This window comes from Trichomonascus vanleenenianus (assembly GCF_965637985.1).
Source record: "Trichomonascus vanleenenianus strain CLIB 3782 genome assembly, contig: TRVA0_003S, whole genome shotgun sequence".
NCBI lineage: Eukaryota > Fungi > Ascomycota > Dipodascomycetes > Dipodascales > Trichomonascaceae > Blastobotrys > Blastobotrys vanleenenianus.
The window spans coordinates 269,135-289,736 of NW_027481884.1; the positions used below are offsets into that span (position 1 = coordinate 269,135).

General features: G+C 51.0%; 9 protein-coding genes and 1 non-coding gene across 11 annotated transcripts; 4 read left to right on the forward strand and 6 right to left on the reverse strand.

The window, feature by feature from the left end:
* Positions 1-210: 210 nt before the first annotated feature.
* Positions 211-5,408, reverse strand: SNQ2 (protein Snq2p; the record flags this gene model as incomplete). The annotated part of the gene is made up of 3 exons (XM_076682498.1): positions 5,341-5,408; positions 4,200-4,896; positions 211-4,058 (listed from the first exon to the last, which is right to left on the reverse strand). The coding sequence occupies exons 2-3, from the start codon at positions 4,891-4,893 to the stop codon at positions 211-213; spliced, it is 4,542 nt and encodes a 1,513-aa protein (XP_076543281.1). The 5' UTR covers positions 4,894-4,896; positions 5,341-5,408.
* A 1,906-nt stretch (positions 5,409-7,314) lies between these two features.
* Positions 7,315-11,479, reverse strand: SCP160 (Scp160p; the record flags this gene model as incomplete). Its single annotated transcript, XM_076682499.1, has 2 exons — positions 11,262-11,479; positions 7,315-11,209 (listed from the first exon to the last, which is right to left on the reverse strand). Exon 2 carries the CDS (start codon positions 11,041-11,043, stop codon positions 7,315-7,317), a length of 3,729 nt encoding a protein of 1,242 aa, XP_076543282.1. The 5' UTR covers positions 11,044-11,209; positions 11,262-11,479.
* A 2,020-nt stretch (positions 11,480-13,499) lies between these two features.
* TRVA0_003S02652 lies at positions 13,500-13,961 on the reverse strand. 2 transcript variants are annotated; one of them, XR_013062063.1, is made up of 2 exons: positions 13,679-13,961; positions 13,500-13,615 (listed from the first exon to the last, which is right to left on the reverse strand). It is a non-coding gene; the product is annotated as an uncharacterized misc_RNA (transcript). The 2 variants fall into 2 exon arrangements; XR_013062064.1 differs by having other exon boundaries at positions 13,500-13,629.
* Positions 13,962-14,141: 180 nt separating this feature from the next.
* Positions 14,142-15,344, forward strand: CMK2 (serine/threonine-protein kinase; the record flags this gene model as incomplete). The annotated part of the gene is made up of 1 exon (XM_076682500.1): positions 14,142-15,344. One exon carries the CDS (start codon positions 14,142-14,144, stop codon positions 15,342-15,344), a length of 1,203 nt encoding a protein of 400 aa, XP_076543283.1.
* A 437-nt stretch (positions 15,345-15,781) lies between these two features.
* TRVA0_003S02696 (uncharacterized protein) lies at positions 15,782-16,267 on the reverse strand (the record flags this gene model as incomplete). Its single annotated transcript, XM_076682501.1, has 2 exons — positions 15,782-16,192; positions 16,247-16,267. The coding sequence occupies 2 exons, from the start codon at positions 16,265-16,267 to the stop codon at positions 15,782-15,784; spliced, it is 432 nt and encodes a 143-aa protein (XP_076543284.1).
* A 120-nt stretch (positions 16,268-16,387) lies between these two features.
* On the forward strand, positions 16,388-16,915 carry SNU23 (U4/U6-U5 snRNP complex subunit SNU23; the record flags this gene model as incomplete). The annotated part of the gene is made up of 1 exon (XM_076682502.1): positions 16,388-16,915. The coding sequence occupies one exon, from the start codon at positions 16,388-16,390 to the stop codon at positions 16,913-16,915; it is 528 nt and encodes a 175-aa protein (XP_076543285.1).
* A 551-nt stretch (positions 16,916-17,466) lies between these two features.
* Positions 17,467-18,327, reverse strand: URA6 (uridylate kinase; the record flags this gene model as incomplete). The annotated part of the gene is made up of 1 exon (XM_076682503.1): positions 17,467-18,327. One exon carries the CDS (start codon positions 18,325-18,327, stop codon positions 17,467-17,469), a length of 861 nt encoding a protein of 286 aa, XP_076543286.1.
* Positions 18,328-18,505: 178 nt separating this feature from the next.
* On the forward strand, positions 18,506-18,976 carry MRPS8 (mitochondrial 37S ribosomal protein uS8m MRPS8; the record flags this gene model as incomplete). Its single annotated transcript, XM_076682504.1, has 1 exon — positions 18,506-18,976. One exon carries the CDS (start codon positions 18,506-18,508, stop codon positions 18,974-18,976), a length of 471 nt encoding a protein of 156 aa, XP_076543287.1.
* Positions 18,977-19,096: 120 nt separating this feature from the next.
* On the reverse strand, positions 19,097-20,220 carry BUG1 (Bug1p; the record flags this gene model as incomplete). The annotated part of the gene is made up of 2 exons (XM_076682505.1): positions 19,097-20,128; positions 20,173-20,220. The coding sequence occupies 2 exons, from the start codon at positions 20,218-20,220 to the stop codon at positions 19,097-19,099; spliced, it is 1,080 nt and encodes a 359-aa protein (XP_076543288.1).
* A 130-nt stretch (positions 20,221-20,350) lies between these two features.
* TRVA0_003S02806 (uncharacterized protein) lies at positions 20,351-20,586 on the forward strand (the record flags this gene model as incomplete). Its single annotated transcript, XM_076682506.1, has 2 exons — positions 20,351-20,489; positions 20,549-20,586. The coding sequence occupies 2 exons, from the start codon at positions 20,351-20,353 to the stop codon at positions 20,584-20,586; spliced, it is 177 nt and encodes a 58-aa protein (XP_076543289.1).
* Between the last annotated feature and the right edge of the window lie 16 nt (positions 20,587-20,602).

The following is a 20,602-nucleotide window of genomic DNA, read 5'->3' on the forward strand; positions in this document are numbered from 1 at the left end:
GAATTGGTTGTACCTCAAGTACCAGGTAGATAAAAGAATATCAGCCGTTGAAACATTAGAGCAATATAATCTATCAGCAAAAATATATATTAATATTATTAAATAAAACCAAGAGGGTCAATGATAATTTTTAAGGAGGAAAGTTTGTTCAAAAGGGTGGGATTTATAATGCAATGGAGAAAAGGGGGGGTAAGGGCATCATAAAAAGGGCTAGTTAGCTGAAGTGCTTGCAGTCTTTTCGCTAATGCCCTCATTGTTCGTAGTGGTGTTGGTTCGGTGTCGGAAAACCATCTCCTCGTCGCCATCCTGGGGAGCATAAATGTCCTTAGGCTCCTCCTTGGCTGGGGCCTTCTTCTTGAACCGATCGAGCCACTTAGGAGCAGACCACACCTTGACTCGGAACAGGTAGTACAGAGCAAGCATGGCGACGATGTTGAAGACAATGTAAACACAAATGAAGCCAATGTTTCGCCATCGATACGAATAACTAGCACCAACACTGGCCAAGTAGTCATCACCGGTCTTGAACTTGCAGAAGTGGCAGTCAGAGGTATCGTTTGGATTCTGCAAGAAGCCACCAACAGTTTGGGTGAAGGCGCCAGCGAAATCGCCGCAAGTCATGCCTTGTGGAGGCTGGAAGATGTTCCACTCAGAAGCAGCGCAGTTCACTGGTCGGTCATGCATCACAATCGCCATATAGTTCTGGATGAAGTACGTGTACGGAGACACTTTGTACATGAAGGTCCAGAAACCAGGCATCTGAGAGACTGGCTGCATAACACCGCAGAAGGCAATCATGAAGGAAAATAGCACCGACGAAATAATGGCCGCAGATGGAGCGTTCGGACTGCAGTAAACGACCATCAGAGCAAACGACACATAATAAAGCTGGAAAAGGATACAATAGTTGAAGTAGAAGTATCCAGCAACTCGAGCGGTGGTGGGATACTTCACTGGGAAGTAGAAGCAGCAGAACAACAAAGTCGAGAAGACCAAGTGGTATGGCAGCTCAGCAAGATACTGCGACAACAGCAAAGTAGACCAGTGGAAAGTGTTGGACGAAGCCTCTCGAACCTCGTACAGCTCTCGGGCATCCACGGCATGGGCCTGAATCTGGTTGGTCAATGGTGCTGACAAAACCTGGATAAGGAAAATACCGAACATGGCATTCTGCAAACCAGCAAGAGAGAAATTGATGTCCCAGAAGGTGAAACCAATGAATAAACCACCAACAATCATGAGCAAGAACTTGGCCAAGATGTAGGTTGGGGATCGCCAGAACTGGGTGTTAGCTCGCTTGTAAACCTCCCAGAACTGAGTTCGGTATGGCGAGGCGAATCGCTGCTTCATCGACTTGTCGACGTTAGCCACTGGTATGGCAGCAAGTTCGGCATGCAGCTTGGCAATCTCGTCAGTAAGTTGGTGGCACTCTGGACTCTTCTTCCAAATCTGGTGCCAGTCCTCAGCAACGTGGGCGGTGGCACCAGCACCAATGCACTCAAGGATGTACTCAGCCGGGTTTTCTTCCGGACCGCACTTTCGAGCCCCCTGTCGCTCAAAGTAGGAGATCAGAGTCTCAGAGTTCTTACCAATATCACCAAAGTAGACAGTCTGACCACCCTTCTTCAAGAGCAACAATCGGTCAAACACCTCAAAGAGAGTAGCCGAAGGCTGGTGAATGGTACACAAGATGGCCTGGCCAGCGTCAGCAAGCGATCGCAAAAAGGTAACAATGGCCCAAGCGGATTGCGAGTCAAGGCCCGAAGTAGGCTCGTCCAAGAACAACAGCAGAGATGGCTTGGCAACTAGTTCAACACCGATGGACAGCTTCTTTCGCTGTTCGACGTTAAGGCCACGGCCAATAGAACCAACAATAGCCTCGGCATAAGAGCCCATGCCCAAAAGCTTGATGATCTTCTCAACGTATTCCATCTTCTCGGAATCAGGAACAGAGGCAGGCTGTCGGAGTCGGGCGGCAAACTGCAGGGACTCTCGGACAGAGGCCTCTGCCAAATGCAAATCTTGCTGCTGGACATAACCAGTTCGTCGCTGGAACGATTCATCGATCGGCCTGCCGTTAACAAGCATGTCACCAGTGATAACGCCAAAGTGTATTCGCTGCGACAAAACGTTGAGAAGGGTAGTTTTACCGGCACCAGACTCACCCATGAGGGCAGTCAAGGTTCCTGGCTTAACGTAACCTTGAACATCGTCCAAAAGTCGTCGGTGGCCACCATCAAGTGGGATAGTGTAGTCGACATGCTGCCACGAGAAGATTTCCCTACCTTCAGCGGACCCAGAGAGAACATTGTGCAGTTCCTCAGCATCGGCGACACGGCCCTCAGCGAGATCGTCTCGGTCTGGCATGTGGCCTCGCTTGAAGAGCAAGACGTCACCACCGCCAGAAACAGGCCGTAGGTACTCAGTAGCCAAAGTGTTAATACCCAAGAAGAAAGCCCAGAAACCAAAGATGATTCCGACATTCCGCCAGAAGTGAGACCAGCTGTAATCATACGACACATACAAGTATCGATCACCAGAGACGTCTGGCTGACCAGCGACGGCACCGCTAAACGCGCAAACCTGGTTCTGAAGCGAGACATTCTGATAACCCGGACCGGATGGAACGAGCAGGTCACAAGGCATTTCACGTCCGTGGAACTCGTTCGCCATGAGCGACTCGAAGCCATACGCTAGAGGGTCAAGCCAGTTGATCCATCTGAACCACGGGTGCATATCTCGAGTTGGAATCATATAACCAGTGTAGACAGAAAGCAGCAGCACGCCAATACCGGCGACGGAGTTGGCAGTCGATGCGTCTTTAGTCAGAGCCGCAATCATCTGGAAAAGCGAACCGACGGAAAGCGACGCAATGATGAGCACAAACAAGAAGAGGAAGAACTGGCCAGCAGTTACTCTCAGGTTCGACAAAAAGTATAGAATAAGCGTGAAGCAAACCAGGGTAACAATCTTGACTGGCAAGTCAGACAGAACTGCTTGCAGAGCTTCGACAGACGGGTGGTAGAACGAGTAGCTTTTTTGCTTGAGTAGAATCGGACGGTGTTCAAAGGCATGCGTGATTTCGGCAAGGGCAGAGAGGGAGTTAAACAGCAGGGCAAAGAAGATGACACCGCCTCGAGAGAAAGCACCACTCGTACTGGCAGAAATGTTGTAGAAGAGTGAACCCATAATCAAGGCCTGGATAATGTTACCAGTAACATTAGTGATGGTATAGGCCATGTCACCCCTGACACGCTGGAAACCTCGCTTAATGGCAAGGTTCACCTGGGCCGGGTAGGTGATAAGGTACTTGGAGTTGGACGACTGTCGCTTCATCTTGGACTGCTTTCGGACGTCCCTGAACCGGTCCAGAGTATCATTGGGGGTCACCTTCGCGTTGTATGCGTCAATGTCCTGAAGGAGCTTGGCGTACTGTGGAGACTTTTTCCAGTAGGCGACAAACTCGTCGGACGTCTTAGGAACTCGGTTTTCGTAACCGGGCTTGGCCTGTCGACCATTTGGATCGGTGACGGCAGTCAGGAACTCAGCCGTCGTCTGACGAGATGGACACTCGTAGCCCATCTCCTCGAAGAAGGCTTTTGCTTCGTCTGCTGGACCAAAGTAGATCTGCTTGCCCGAGTAAACCACGGTGACCTTGTCGTAGAGCTTGTAAATGTTCTCACCGGCCTGGTAAATAGCCACGACAGCCGAGTTCTCCAAGAAGTTGGTAGCGGATCGGATGGCGTGGTTATATTCGAGGGCGGTAGAGGCGTCGAGACCTCGCGTCGCGTTATCCCAGCAGTAGACAGAGCCACGGGCGGCGAGGGCCTCGGCAATGGAGACTCGCTTTCGCTCACCGCCAGAGACACCCCGCACGTAGTCGTTACCGACCTTGGTCTTGTACGTATGTCGGAGGCCAAAGACGGTAGCGAGCAGGTCGGTCATGAGCTGCTGGTACTCGGATCGGCTCATGTTGTCCAGTCGCGATCGAGGCGTTCGGCAGGCAATGGCGAACTTGAGAGTCTGTTCGACGGTAAGATGTGGGAAGTGGACATCAACTATTCTATCGTTAGCAATCATCAAACCAATAACGAACAATTATTCGAACGAGCAATTTGTCGAATGAACAATTATTCCAATGAACAATTTGTCGAGTTACCGACCAATTGTTTCAAAAAAGCCGAACTTGGGATACTTACGTTCTGGGTTGTAGAGGATTTCAGACTTAAAGTGCCTGAGCATCTCGTGCTGAGTGGCTCCGTCGTAGAGAAGCTCGCCCTCGACACCCTTGAACTGGTCAATCTCACCGGCAAGGGTCTTGAGCAGGGTCGAGCAACCAGAGCCCGGTCGGCCGAGCACGAGGACCATGTCGCCGGCCTCGATGAGGCCGTCAAAGCCCTCAATGATGTTACGCAGCGGTGGATTTCGCATGGACATAATGGCCTTGGGGAGGTTGATCAGGCCACGCAGGAGCTCACCGACCGAAGGATTGTAGCTCGCGCCAGCGTCAACACCCTTGGTCGTCAAGTTCTTGAAGGTGACGCCGACCTTGTTGAGCTTGCGGCCAGCGTCGTCCATCTTGTTGACGACCATACGTAGAATGACGCTGAGATCAAAGTCCTCAGGATCGATCTCGAGCTTGCCATCCCGTCGTGTTCGCGTCGAGAGCACTCGCGACAGGGACTCGAGCCGCTCGAGCGCTTCCGGGTGTGACATGACCCGCGCCAGCTGGTGGGCGCCTACGGAGTCTTCGTCGAGAGCCTCTGGGTCATTGAGGGGGATTGGCTCGCCATCCAGCGAGGGGGTCGAGTCGTTACTTCGCGGGGTACTAAACTGGCTGTCATTGAGCCCGGGCGAACCCTGCTCGACAGCCTTAAGATGATTGCTATCCATGATCTATACTGAGGTTAGCTAAAAGCCTTCCAAGAACCTCCTCGCTATTGCAGCAGTAAAAAGGTAAGCCGTTGCTATGAAATTTCTTTGTGTAGTCGAGGGAGCGGATTAACGGAATCAATTGGACTTTAATAAGAGCTTGTCGCAGGTTCAGCCCAGAAAAACCCACAGCCTTGCCATTTGATTTTCCTGACGTTACGCCCCGTTCGGCCCCCTCTTTGTCCCCTGAAACTCATCAATAACTTTACTCTTAAGTTGTCGCGTATAATCCACCCCATCGGCGATCCTCCTCCCCACTTCTACTAGAACCAGCAGACGGCGTATCCGGATCAGTGGAGAACATTCCACAAGGTAATAGATGGATAGATACGGTAAATCATAGTGACAGCCTTACTACTTATTTACTGGTGGTACCAACGGCTCGGGAAATCAAAGAATAATACTTACACTGCACAAATACGCAAGATGCGTTTAGGTATACAATATAATCAGATAACCGGAATAACAAATTGTCGGATCAAATCTTTTATCTCACATGAGAGCCGTCTCATCTGTTTTTATATCCACATTTTTTCCTCGCACTATCAATGTTCCATGCGCTCGGAATGAGCTCATCAGATACGTTACGATTTTCTGGGCCATGCAGGTGGAACTGCCTTGTCTTGGTCGGGGTTCCGTCCGGATTCTGCCAGGCGGCCTGCCGACAACAGGCTTGGCTCAGCCCTGACTCACCTCCGACTGACGGAGTTATACGGGTTATTTGACATACTCGATCTACTGTTGGAATGTTCCCGAAGGCATATCATTACTCTATTTACTACAACACACTTAAGTAGATCTACAGTTTTGTGTATATATAGATATACGTATATCTTGTGTGCAATGGTTGTAGGCGTTTGGAGAGTGCCGCAGGATACGTGGCTCGCGGCGCCATTGGGCCAATTGCCGGGGGCCTGAGATACAGTAGTACTCGCGTCTTTCGGGAATGCGTGTACACATAGCCTTTACTGTAGTAAGCATTGGATCTCAGCGTTATACATGTGCAGCCTACAGCATATTGCAGACCGTTTTAGGCCGTCTGGCCGGATTGTGTCCATAATTGGCATTGCGGCTTCCTATGTAGGACAATCGCCCAACCACCTTCGCCGTAAAGAGCAGGCACCGTCCAAATACACTGGCATAACCAATTAACTTTACATTTCAGCACTACAATACAACTACTGTCAATAACTACTACCAATTACCGTATGTAATTAACGTCTACAGTACTACGTAAATAATATTCACCGTTGTCCGGCATATTACCGCCATCACTCCTAGAACTACCCTTCATCATACGCTCTAGTATCTTACTAACACTGTAACAGATAGTACCGATAAAAACATCAATCAAACCGATCTTCCCGTTCAACGGCTCTAAATCTCCAAACTTGAACAAATTATGACAAATGGTTATCTAAGCCCCTCCGTTAAATAAGTTCCCGAGTATAACCCCGGCTTGCCGCCTCCAACGAAGAATATCTCCTCTGAACGGCCGCATGGGCGCGCTAAACTCCGCCCCTGAAACCTGCCAAGGTAGGAGAGCTCCGGTGGATGCCGCACGGCTGAACCGCACCCGGCATGCCGATACGGCTGAACGTCATAGGCAGGGCCAAATTTATGTACATATGCGCGTCGGCTCTCCGCGCGCGAAAAAAAAAAAATTCTCGCGGAAACGCTGGCTGTAAACCTCTGCGGCTGTTCCTATGCATACCGGGGATCCCTCCGGGGACGGGTAATCAGGGCCTAGGCAATCCCGGCCCGCATTTGCCTAATACGATGTATTCGTACCGGCGCGGCCCCGGGTTATCAACCTTCTCCCGGATACGGGTATTTTTTTGTTCCGGGGTCCGTAAAACATCCTCGTGAGACACACTTTGTTTAGTAAAACAGTCAGTTGTGATCTCCTTTTTGCTCTGTGCGGCCTTGCGGGAACTCAGCCCTCAACAATACTAAATGTAGCTCGACAACCCTCGGGGCTCCGCTACGCAGAGTTCATGACTTCAATTGACTGATATACACCTACTTATATTTCATGGGGAGACCAGTCCCCCCAACCGCGAAGCGGAGCTTTAGGGGTCTGGGGGCTGGCCCCTAGGTCAATTGAAACAGTGGAATATTTATATTCCTTTGGGGCTTTCTGCTGTGTTTATGGATTGGATATAGAGACAATCACAACCTGTTACTCGGCAACTGAATTCGCCGATAATCTTAATAGCAGATAGTAATTCGCAGGGCTGGTGGACCCTCCGCGAAGCGGAGCCACGGGGAGTTTGAGGGGCTGGCCCCTCAAGAGACTAAGCACATATAAGCGGAGAGAGATAAGTCGATAAATAGCATTCGAGTACAACGATAATACATATATTTTGAGTTTTTTTATCATCAATTCTTGTCGAGCACACTCTCCAGGATCATCTTCTGCGCGTTCTCCAGCTGCTCAGCGCTGCCACGGATCGTAATCACCTCACTGTCTTTGCTAGACCCGCTCTTGGGCACGTTGATAGTGCATCCGCTCTCACTTCGAATCTTGTTGATTCGGCTCCCCTGAGGGCCAATGACCCGTCTATACCGGCCTGGGTCCGCGAGCCACAGGTAGCCCGTGCTGTCATGCTTCCTGATCTGCTCCAGCGCCTGCTCAATGGCTGTCTTGGCCTTCTGGCAGTCCGCGTCCTCGCCCTTGAGCTTCCACGGGACCACGCCGTCGGCCTGGCCGTTCGACGAGCCGTTGGCCTCGTCAGCCACAACGGTCCACTTGTACCGCGATGCAACCTCCTTCTCGTCGTCCGTGACGAGCACCTCACCAAACGCCTCGGCGGGCGCCTTCTTTACCGGCCCAGTCTTTGGCAGGCTCACCTTGCCGTGGTCTACGCGCACATTGAACTCGTTTCGCAGCCGCTGCACAAACGTGCCCCGGTCAGCAAGCTGAGCATGCAGGTGCCGTGGAACCACCACTTCGACCTTGTATTGCGGGGCCGTGAGCTGTTCAATCTTGGACCGCGCCTTCTCCACGTCCTCAGCCCGGCCGACAACAGTAATGTTCTCGTTTCCGGAGCCCTGCTGTGGAATAGCCAGTGAGATGTGGAATTCTTCCTCAAGCTCCCGTTTGACGTAACCACCAGCGCCAATGAGAGCACCATGCCGGTCTACGGCCACTGGAATGTCTACAGAAACCTTGGCCTTCTGCTCATCAACAATCTCGTTGATGATCTTGATGATCTTGGCCACAACCTTCTTGTTGCCGACAACGCGAACCTTGGGGTCGTCGCTCTTGGACGCTGGAATGAAGATCATGCGCTGGTTGTTCTCGTCAGATCCCGTTGCTTTGCGCACAATATCCCGCATAATCGAGCCGCCTGGACCAATCAGCAGCCGGTGGTACTTAGGGTCGACTTCAACGATCTCAGTAACGGTATCCACCACGTCCTGGGCAACCGCCTGGATCTCAGAGATGGCCTGGTTCACCTCCTTCTGCGTACCAGTCACGGTAATGCCTACTTCCTTATCGCCGTTCTCTTTATCGGTCTCCTCGTGGCTCACGTCGATGCGAGTATTGGTGTTATCCTTGATCTCGTTGATGCGCTCGCCCTGCTTGCCAATGATCCGTGGCAGAGCCTTGGACGGCACCTTGATGGTCTTACTGAACGAGTGCTCAATCTCGTACTTAAGCAGGTCTAGAAGCTCCTCTTTGACCTTGGCCACGCCTCGCGACGGGCCCTTGAGGACAACTTCGTCCTTGGATCGAGGCATGTCCCGGTCCTTGTTGCCATTGCCGTTCTCTTCGGCGGCGTTATTCTGCTGCTCTCGTGGGAACTGGATTCGCACATCGTACCGGTCCTCCAGTCGCTTGACAAACTTACCGCCAGAACCAATAAGAGTAGCGTGGTGCTCGTTTGGAACGTCGAGTCGCAACACAACTTCGTCAGCCAGTCGTCGACCGAGCGCCAGGATTCGCGCCTTGGCCTCATCGGCGTTCTTCTTGATACCCCGCACGTAGCCGGCACCCTTCTCGTCAACCTCGATCCGCACGCCAAACTCCTCTCGAATCTTGGTCAGGTTGGCGCCCTGTCGGCCAATGAGCTTATTAACGTGCTCGGTCGGGAACGTGAACTCGGTAGTGTACTTGGACAGCGTCTCGTAGTTCTTGGACTCCTCGACGACCTGTTCAATCTCCTTGGCAACCCGCTTAACTTCAGCCTTAGTACCTCGAATCCACACGCTGTTCTTGGTAAGCTTAAGGTCGTCGCTGTAGCCGTATGCAGACTTATCAACGCCAAGCACGACAACAACGTGGGGAGCCGCGCCCTCAGAGTGGCCCTTGATAATGGCATTGAGCGTAGTGTTGTTCGGACCAGTGATGTACTTGTGGTTCTCGGCGGGGATGGTCAAAACTTCCGACGTGATGTCCTTCTGCTTCTCTCGGATATCGTCAAACTTGTGGTCCACTGAATCCAGGGTCGCCGAGATCTCAGCAACACCGGGAGCAAAGTCCTCCTCGTCCGGGTTCGGATTACCCTCGTAAGCGAGGATGATGGTCTGCGACTTGTGGACATCACGCGGCAGCACAACGTCTACAAAGAACTCGCTCTTAATGCCCTGCTTAAGCTTGGCGATGTGGCTGAAGAAGAATGGCTCAATGTCGGTAACTGCCCGAACGTGGGTCGGAGGGAGTGCGTTGACGACGGCAACCAGGGCAGCCTTGGCCTTCTTGACCGACTCCTCGCTCTTGCCAACAATCTCCAGCACTACGGTATCCGCGTTAGCCAGGGACTGTGGAGTTGGAAGAGCCACCTCAACGCCATGCTCCTTCTCAACAGCCTTGAGCTTGTTTGAGGCATCAAAGTACAGCGCCAGGTTTCGCGCGTGCTCCAGGGCTCGACCGTGGGCCTTGGAGATGTCCAGCAGCAAGATGCTCAGCTCAGCAGCCTTCTTGTTGAGGAATTCTGACGCCTTGGACAGCTTGGAAGGCGGGCCAAACAGCGAAACGCTTCCCTCTACCTCGTCAACAGCGGGGAAGGTAGCAACCACGCCAGTGCTCTCAAATACCTCTTGCGGGCTAATGAACTTCTGCTTTATCCGCGGAACGCTGGTCACCTCTACAGACTGGTAAGTGGCGGCCATTTCGGTCACCAGTTTCTCAATGTTAGCCTTGGCGGCGAGCACAGCAGTCCGTTCACCGCTAATGGTAATTGGGCCCGATGCGTCGGATGGAACCTTGACCTGAATTTCGTTGTTTTCAGCCTCAAGCTTTGTGATTCGAGCGTTAATGAACGGATAGTACTTGGCGTCGACATTACGCAGTTTAGACACGGTCGCCTTGGCCCGCGCCTTTACAATGGCCAGGATTTCGTCGACGGCGACCTGGATGCCCTCAGCGTCACCCTCAATGGTGACATCAATGCACTCCTCCTCTTCATCATCGCTCGCCTCGCCGCTCTCTTGGCGAGTTGGAGTAGCCTCGGCACGCGGGAGCTGGATCTGGCACCCGCTCTTTTCGACAATTGGCTTGAGCGTGGCGCCTCGGGCGCCAATGATAGACGCACGCACCGAGGCAGGTACCGGCAGCTTCTTGACCAGCTTGTGGGCCAGCTCCTTCTGGATCTCGCGCTTGGCGCGCTGCACGTTCTCGGGACGGCCCTTAATGACAAAGGTCGTCGCCTTGGTCGCCTTGCTTGTCGAGCTCTCTATCGTCGTGTTAGTGGCCGTCTTGACCTTGAGCAGGATGGACGACATAGCCTGGCGCTCGGTAGGCCTCTGCTGGTCAGCGCGCAGCGTCAACAGCTCTGTCACGACCGAGGAACGAACCCCAGAGGAGGATGTCGACGTTGTCGAAGCGCTGGGGCTCACTGGTACCGGAGCCGGGGCAGCCGCTGGCACCTTGGCGCCGCCCCAGGCCCCCGCCAGCGGAGCGGCTGGAGCCGTGGGTTGTGGTCCGTTTGACCCCAGAGCCGGGAACAGGTCCTCGGACCTCAAATCAAACGGCTTCTTCTCCTCCTTTTCCTCCGCTACTACGGGTTTCTCGGCCGGAGTGCCATTCTCGCTCTCGACAGCAGCAGTGGGCTCCACCTCGTGCTTCGCCATGAGGTTCTGTGCCAATGATGACTCTTCGGACATAATTCACGGGACTTCTTCTTCCTTTTACCGGTTCTTAGGCGGATTCTTCTTCCGTTGATGGATTCGTCCTTTGACGGATTCTTCTTCGTTTGATGGATATTTTACGAGGATAGCCTTCCTTTATGGATAACCTTCCTTACGAGGATACTGTCAGCAGAACAGGGGTCTTCAATCTACAACAATTAGCGTGCTTCTCCAAATCTACCCTTGTGACGTACCACTCGCTGCGACTGAGTCTGAAAGGATTCTGGGGGATTGGGGGGGTCCTGTCCTATACTATCTAAACAGGGGGGTACAGCTACGCCTTGGTCTACAAAAATGAGAGATCAATTCACCACAGGCAAAACCACCGCGTCGTTTGGAATAAAAAAAAATGCGCACAGGAAACGTGGTGACGTTGCAGGAAAAAAAGGTGTCGTTCAGTTAGGTGGTCGCCCGGGGCGGTGGAAAATTACGTCTGCCTGTAGCGGGAGAGGCCAGGCAGCAGCCAAGGAGCCTCACGTAATGAGCCTCTGGGGGCGGGCGCAGAGCGACCCTTTTCCTTGGAAGCCGTTATGCCTGCGCACGCATGCAGCCATCTAGGGGGGGTTGCCGGCCTAGCGTTGCTCTCCCTCTCCATTTGGGGCTGCTACAATAATTAACCTTATAGCTATTTACTGCTAATGTCTATAAATTGCTCATTCTCTTGCTCGTTGGTGGTTGGTTGTTCATTTGGTGGGTGTTCTTTGGTGTTCCTTGGTGGTTGGTGGGATTGGTTGGGGTAGCCCCCGCGGTTCAGTGTCTTGCGTCAACAAATGGGGATCGGCGACGCACATTAGGAACCCGTTGGCTATCGCTTGGAAAAAAAAAAGTAGCTCTGTGATACATAATTGGTGTACGTGTGAGCACTGCCTTCTCGGCAGACGGCACATGCAGCACGTCATTTTGCTCTTGTGCCAGCTGACTATTGCTAAGCTACATTTGATAGGCCTGTAAATTCAGGGGTAGTCAGCCTGGGGGGATTTCCGTAGTCCAGCGTATGTCTCGGAATATCACTGCGCCGTACAGGGTGCGGCTTTCTCGGCGTAGCCGAGCTGGAGGAGCTCGAGGACTGACCTTTGAATACACATAATTGCAGTTCTGTAATATTTTGGCTTCTTTTTTTGGGGGCCAGCCCCCAAACCCCCGTAGCTCCGCTGCGCGGAGGTTATCATCATTATACAGTGTATACCGGTACTGTACTACCTACTTCTAGTAGTGATACTTTGTCATAACCTTTTACATAGTTACGCGAATTGTAAGAGTCTGTTCCCTACATTTAATGTTGCTATTGAAAATATAAAGCCAAATGCTATGATCGAAAATGTTATGACCGTCTCTTTACGTTTATTTACGCCCAAATCATAAAAGTACGATAACTATCGAGCACCAATAATAGCAAAAGAGTCGATTGTCAATTGTAATAAATTAATAGTTTGTACTTAAACTATTACGGAGTACCTGGCATTTATAATTATCATCTAGCTGGTATCCACCTCGCATCAACAGTGGATACTGTGTGAATTCACCGTCACTTTGTGTTGATCTGTGCTTGCGGTGCGTTAAAGCTGGCTCTATCACCACCGCCTGGTCAATGTGCTGCCCAAAGCTTGTGTGTACAATTATTGCCATGTTGTAAATTGCGAAGTGATTCTTGTTACTTATGGAGGAAGTTATTTTTTTCTTTGCTAACTTTTCCAATTGCTTCAGCAAAACCAGTAGTGGAGTTAGTTATTTGCAAAAGATTCAGCGGCAGTAGAATATTGGCCAACATCACAGTAAATAAGTGCCAATTCTGCTTGTAGCGTTATCTTTGCTGCTACGTTTTTTTGTGAACCAATTCTGTTGTAACGTTATCTTGCGTTTTCATAAACTCTAGTTGTTTATAGCTTTTTCTCCAAAACCTTTACCTGTTTACACAGTTTACAAAAAATATATAAACACCCCACAATCCGCCATTGATTTATTTCGGTGCCCCTCCCCCCAGCGCAACGGGGAGGGGCACCATAGACAGACCCGCAGTTCAGCAGACACAATCATATTATAGAGTACCTCCTACACAGCTATTTCCGGTCGCCTGACATTTAATCTACACATTTCAGACTACCCGCCGGAATTTGGTACGATGATTAGTATCTTCTGCGGTATTTATTCAACCATTTTTACGACATACACTACACTACAGCACGGTACATCACATTATTGGTACAATTGATGGTACAATTGAGGAGGTTGACAATGGGACGGTTGGTTGAGACTAGATTGTGAAAGGGTTTTAAGGTTTTATTTTTTTTTAATTTTTTTTTTAATTTTTTTTTAGTTTTATTTTGGATAACCGATCAGGCAAGAGCGACTTCACCTTTTAGACAATTCCCCCGTCGCTCTTCAACACCAACCATTGGGGGTTATACAGGGGCCTGCGTCGATTAATCACATAGTCAAATATCCAAAATATAAATTAATATATAAATTAAAAAACCAGCTATTCCAATCACTCGTACTGGCAATTATACTGCTAAGTACCTCCGCATAGTCGTGTACTACTACCCTCATACTAGCGCAGTCATACTCAATCAGTTAGCAGTTAGCAAGTCGCAAGAGCACCCAACTGACTTACACACGTAATCAACATGTTCTATTTAATAAGAGAATAGTAATCGCGTATGCATCTACGCCTCTACGTATCGCCTCTACCGATCTGGGGAAGATGGCAGTGCGATGTGAGATCCACCGAACCTCCACCCATGACCAAATGCCCCTTCCAAATATACTAACAAATCAAATGCCCACCGTCTTCTATATATTATTATTCTTGCCTTACAAATAAACAAATTCCAGCATTTAAACGCGTTGAAAACGAACTAAGATGGTTTATACGTTTGATAGTACCGTGTGTTGCAGGATGCGGCGTAGTGACAGGGTGAAACCCATGTGGTCACAAAAGGTTAGGACCCTACTGCACACACCGCCCCTTACCTCCTGCACTAGAAGGATCGCACAGTACCATATATTTCTGGTATACTGGTGCGTATAAATCGGTCGCAAGACGCACAAATAACGGATTATAGTTCATCGCTTTTATGAGTTTCCACAACATCATTGAGAAGGTTACGGGCCAGCCGCCTTCGCACATAAAGAAGCAGCAGTACCACTTTGGCCGGACCTTGGGGGCCGGCACGTTTGGCGTGGTCAAGTATGCTACCCAGGTGGAGACGGGCAAAGAAGTGGCCGTCAAGATTATTCTCAAGAAGACCCTCAAGGGCAACGAGCAGATGGTGCTCGACGAGCTGAAGATGCTCAAGAAGCTGAGCCACCCCCACATTGTCCGGTTTGAGGACTGGTTCGAAAGCAAGGACAAGTTCTACATTGTCACTCAGCTGGCTACTGGCGGAGAGCTGTTTGATCGTATCTGCGACTACGGGCGGTTCACCGAGCACGACGCCTCGCGATGCGTCAGGGAGGTCGCCGAGGCAGTCCAGTACCTGCACCAGCGCAATATCGTGCACCGGGACCTCAAGCCTGAGAACCTGCTCTATGTGACCCCAGCCGTCGACTCTGAGCTGGTTCTGGCCGACTTTGGCATTGCCAAGGACCTCAATTCGCCTGAAGAGCAGCTGACGACGATGGCCGGTTCGTTTGGCTACGCCGCCCCTGAGATTCTGCGCGGGACTGGCCATGGTAAGCCGTGCGATATATGGTCTCTGGGCGTCGTGTGCTACACCATTCTGTCAGGTTACTCGCCGTTCCGGTCTGAGAACGTCAATGACTTCCTCGAGGAGGTCACTGAAGGGTATACCCCAGTGTTCCACGAGCGGTACTGGAAGGACGTGTCACCGGCGGCGAAGGAGTTTGTCACGGCGATGCTTCAGCACGAGCCCAGTGCGCGGCCGACTGCGGATCAGATCATGAAGGATCCGTGGCTTGTTGGTGATGCTGCCCGGGATACCACCGATCTGTTGCCGAACATTCGGGAGGGCTTCAATGCTCGTAAGAAGTTCCGTAAGGCCATTGAGGCGATTAGACTGGCGAATCGAATGAAGGCGCTCCAGATCGACGTCGATTCCTCTAGCGACGAAGAAGAGGAGAGCGTCCCAGAGTTGGAGAAGAAGCCCTCTGCTGCTTCGAGCCTGGGTAAGGCCATTGGCGCTATTAGTCGGTCGGGCACCAACGCTTCTACCGAATCTACTGGGTCTACGTCGTCTTCTAAGGGCAGCGGTGCTCGTTTCCACGAGGTTGTGCTTGCCGCTGCGCGTAATAAGGATTTGCTTGAAGACGAATCGTAACGCATAATAGTTTAATGACAATAGTAATCTACGCAATATTAATCTCCAACTGCTTCGCGGAGCTAGGAGGTAATGGCCAGTCCCTCCTTCCCCCCAAGATGCAATAAACGCGAAGTGAATGGACACTTGGCGGATTGGTTACAACAAATTACGGCGGAACATGGTGAATGATCTCTAATACATCTAGAGCATAATAATGAGATGATATACTAGGCTAGTTTATAAATGGGCTCAGTAATTGTAATCCTCTCTGTGCATATCCCCAGTGTGACAGTTTCCTACCAACATAGGTAGCCCCCTCGAGATACGACTTCACAGAGCTCTCTTTTTATAATTGGATAATATTGTCAGATACGCTAACAAGAATTTTAGCTATATAGCAATAACAGAATAATTTTGACATAGTCTAAAAAAAAGCTCCACTGTGAGGAGATGCATTAGCTCAAAGATGGTCGGCTCTTGACGTACTTGTCCAAGTCATCCTTGGTAGCCACACCAAGCACAAACCGGTTCTGCTCATCCGTGACAATAGCAAACTGCTCCCCACTAGCAAAGAACTCCTCGAGCTGCTCCAATGGTGTGTTTGGCGTGATCTGGGTGAATTCTCGGCCGGTCTTCGCCTGCTTCTGGAACCGGACGTAATAATCCTTAACCTTGCTCTTCGGGTCGGCATTCGCCTCCTTCTGCAGCTGTTCAGCAGTCAAGTACCCCAGTAGTCGCTTGTCCTTGGACGAGATCACCGGCAGGTACGAGTACGACCGCTCGTAGGACATGTCCAGTGCTTCCGAAAGCAGGGTGTTTGGGTGAATGGACAGGGCTGGCAGCAAGTCCAGGTCCTCCACAGTAGCCTGTCATAGTTAGATCCATTTTCGACAGCTCATTCTTAACGCGAAATGACTTACTCCTCTGTAATCAATAGTCATTATATTCTTTTCAGCTGGTCCCTGCCTAGGTTGAGGTGACTAAACGGCTAAGCGATCGAACGGCCGACCGACATAATTCTCCGGATCATCGACCATACCTTGCTGATTGGATGAACTGGCATGAGCGAAGGGAAGAAAAAGATACGCTACGTTCCTCAACAGGAAGGCGCCACTGAGGCGATTGCCAGGCAAGGGCGACTGAACTTCGAAGAGGGCCTGGGCAAAGTGACGCTGGTCCCCGGAGGCGTATCGGGCGCAGGCAAGCGAGGCAAAGGCGCCGGGTTCTACTGTGCTGTGTGCGACCTGACGTTCAAGGACAGTATTCAATATACGGATCACATCAATTCGAGGCAGCATTTGCATGCTTCGGGACAGAAGGTTGGCTCAAAGCGGGCTACTTTGGAAGAGGTGCAGGCAAGACTCAAGTATTTGAAGGGGAAGCAGGAGAAAGAGCAGCGAAATCAGGTTTACGATATCAAGAAGAGGATTGAAATGCGACGGCAAGTGGAAGAGGAGGAGCTGCGTAAGAAACGAGAGCGCAATGCGAGGCGAAAGAGGGCTGCCAGGCAGCGAGAGTCTTCACAAGAGGATCAAATCTCGCAGGATATCGCTTCCGTCATGGGATTCTCTGGGTTTGGCAAGTCATAACCATTACCAGTGAAAAGAAAGTTCTTTGAAATCGCGTATTTCATCGATACTGTGAAACATTACGAACGATCCTTTATGAGCGTTTACTTCTGCCTATTACTTAGGGCACACCTTTGCTATTGAAACTGAAGTCCATTCCTTTCGTACGACCTTCTTCATTGAGTTCGTTCATTATTGATGCCTTCTTTCGGTTTGAAGAACCCAAAAAACCGCTGTTTGTGAATAATTGATCATGATCATATCATTATCTGAAGATTGATTGTTGCAGGAGACGGAAGCTTGATCTAGGCCATTTATTGCTATGAAGGACTAGCATGAGGCGGGTTTATGTTACGATTGGCCATTGTGCAATGAAAGATGCTCTTATGAATGGCCAATTGTTGGAAATACTATAACTCTTGTTGGGTTAGTAACTGGGTTTCTCCGCGAAGCGGAGCCCCAGGGGGGTTTGGGGGGACTTGTCCCCCCAAGGATGCAAAGGTTAGTGTAGTGTACCGGCTTTAACGGGGTATATGAATTGGTAAATCTATCACATATGATGGTTAGCGAATCTAAAGGATGTCTATTTTTTTAATCATGCCGTGGGACGCCAGCGCCTTCTGGACGTCGGAGTAGACCTCCTCCGGAGTCCTCTCGCACGACAGCCTCACCACCTTCCCGGCAGTGGCAAAGTAGTTCACCACCGGCATGCTAGTGTCCTCAAACACTCGGAACCGCTTCTTGATCGACTCAATGTTGTCGTCAGTTCGGCCGCTGTTCTGGCCCCGCTTCAGCAGCCGCTGCAGCATGACCTGCTCCGGGCACTCAAAGAAGAGCGTAAACTTGGAAACAGCCACGTCCTCCTCAAACTTGACCGCCTGGTCCATCTTCCGCGGGAACCCGTCAATCAGGAACTTGTTGATGCCCTTCTCGGCAATGGCCTTCTTCATGGCATTCTGCAGCAGAGCAATGGTAATCTCCTGAGGAACAATCAACCCCTCTCGAATGTACCGGTCAATGAGCTCGCCATACTGGGACTCTGGGTTCTTCTGCTCCTCCCGAAGCAGATCCCCGGCGGAAAGGTGCACAAAGTCATAGTCCCTGACGATGTTCTCGCATTGAGTGCCCTTGCCGGCGCCCGGTCCGCCGAGCACGAAGATGACCGACACATCGTCGCTCGAGAACGCACTTCGTTTGTACCGCATCTTGGCATTCTGCTTCAGCTGCTCGTACTCTTCCTCGGACATCTGCGTCTTGGGGCTCTTTCGATCGAGGCTGTTGGCAGCCAGCATGAACGCACCAGTACCAACCAAAGCGACCAAAGCAATGTACCGGAGCTTTGGGGGGTCCTGCCGGGCTTGATTCGAGTAGAATCGCTTGCCAGCCTGCAGCCGACCCTGTCGAGCAAATCTCATAAACTGACGACCAAGCATCTTGTACTATTTCGGCGGGTTGCCGTAATTTTTCAAGATTTTTCAGATTTGATCTGATGTTCCAGGGGGGTGGGCCGCGCATCGGCGACAAAATTTTGAAAAATCGACCCCCGACCCATTCTCCGCGACCTTGAACGAAGTCTCCATAGAACGCTAACGGATTCTCTAACAAAAAAAAATGTCGCTGGTTAATCTAGGGCACATGTGCGCCCATATCCAGAACGTCACGCGGGTCAACCGGTCCCTGGCATCCGTCCCCATGACGAAGCTGCATCTCCAGGTCGCCCTGGGCCTCTACAAAGAAGGATTCCTCTCGTCTGTGCAGCGGGGCGACCTCAAGGGCCCCGACCGGGTGTTCACGCCAAACACATGCGACAACATCTCGACGCGGCGAATATGGCTGGGGCTCAAGTACCACGACTTCAAGTCGGTCATCCGGTCGATGCGGCTCGTGAGCCACCCGAACCGAAGAGTCGTCGCCAAACCGAAAGCCATTGCTGACCTGGTGGCGGGCAAGCCCTACAGACAAATCGAGCCGCTGGCGATGGGCGAAGTTATGTTCGTGCGACTGGCCAACGGCGACGTGGTTGAGATCCAGGAGGCTGCGCGAAAGAAGCTGGGCGGCGAGATCCTCTGCCGAGTCAACTAAAAACCTGTATATATTTATTCATTGTAAATACACATTTCACCAGAAGGCTTCCGAGTCGATGTATTCTGGGGGCCAGCCCCCAGACCCCTGGAGCTCCGCTTCGCGGAGGATTTAAATAAGTTAGAGATCAAATGCTGGGCCTACGCCAAGGCTGCGCCAGTTTCGCATGTCCACCTGCCAGCCTTTCCATTGCTCCATCTGCTTGCGAATGTCGGATATCTTAGACGCCTCGCCATAGAGATCCACTTCGACAAACGAAGGCACCCTTGGGCGGTTAGCTGGCGCATAAATCGACGGCTGGTGGTGGTGCCCTCCTCCTCTTGGTGGAGTCAGCGAATCAGTGCTATCCTCGTGTGACTCCATTCTGGCCTTCAAAAGCGAGTTCTCATGCTTCAACCGCGTAACTTCTCCATTGAGATGGTATACCTGGGAATTGAGCGACTGGTTTTCCACCTGGAGAGCTCTCAGTTGTTGCTGGAGCGTGGCTACGTCAGTTGGCAGTGGAGACGGAGTATGGGGGGCTGGAGCTGGCTTGTTCGGGAATTCTACAACGTCATCCTCTTCGTCTAGGAATTCGTCCTCCGGATTGTTGAAGATAGCATCTAGACTCTTTGCTGGTGGGGTAGGAGTCTTTGCTGGGGGTTCCTGCGTCAACAAATCGTCCAGAGTTTGACCCTCATGATTTTCAAATCCAAACTCCACCTTCTCTTCTGGTTCCTTTGCCTTATCTTCGCTAGTTTCCGTTTCTTTCGGATCAGCTTTGCCAGTTTTCTCTCCATCTTTAGTCGTTTCCACACCTTCAGCCGTTCCCTCATCTTCAGCCGATTCCTCAGGCTTATCTTCCTCTTCAGCAGGCTCCTCGACGGGTTTAGTAGGCTCTTCAGCAAGCTCAGCGCGTTCCTCAGCAGGTTTAGCAGGTTCCTCAACAAGTTTAGGGGATTCCTCAGCAGGTTTGGTGGGTGTACTCTCTTCCTTTGAAAGATCGATCTCGCCAGTTTCAGACTGTTCCTTCTTCTCGGTATTCAATTCGATAGACTCCTTCAAATCTGAGCCCTCAGGCTCAGGAGACGCGCTCTGTTCGACATTCTCTGCCTTATCCTCCTTCTTCTTGCCCTTCTTCTTCTTTTTCTCTTTCTTCTTTAACTCTTCAAACTACTAAATATTAGTATAATTCAGTACAATTGGTTTATGCGTACCCGCTTCTTGGCTGCGGCGAGCTTCTCTGCCTTATCATCATCACTCATGCTGGTTTGATGGTATGCTGGTCGTGTCGTGGTGTCAAATCAAGTGAACCCCGCGCAAGCGCAGCATCACATATAAGCGAAAAAAAAAATTAAATTACCGCCTTTTTTTTTTTTCCCACACCACAGCACTATGACTAGAGGCAACCAGAGAGAGAAGGCTCGAGAGAAGAACCAAAAGAAGCAGGCCCAGGAGAAGAAGAAGCAGGCTGGTGACCCTCGAAAGCGACTAGAAGAGCAGGCCGCCATTATGCGAGCGAAGCAAAAGGCTGGTACGTAGATTGTGTTTGTTTTTGTTCCGTTTCACAGGCGTAGACTGACCAATTTGTAGCATTTGAGAAGCAAGCAGCTGAAGCAGCAAAGAAATAATAGATACATACTAACA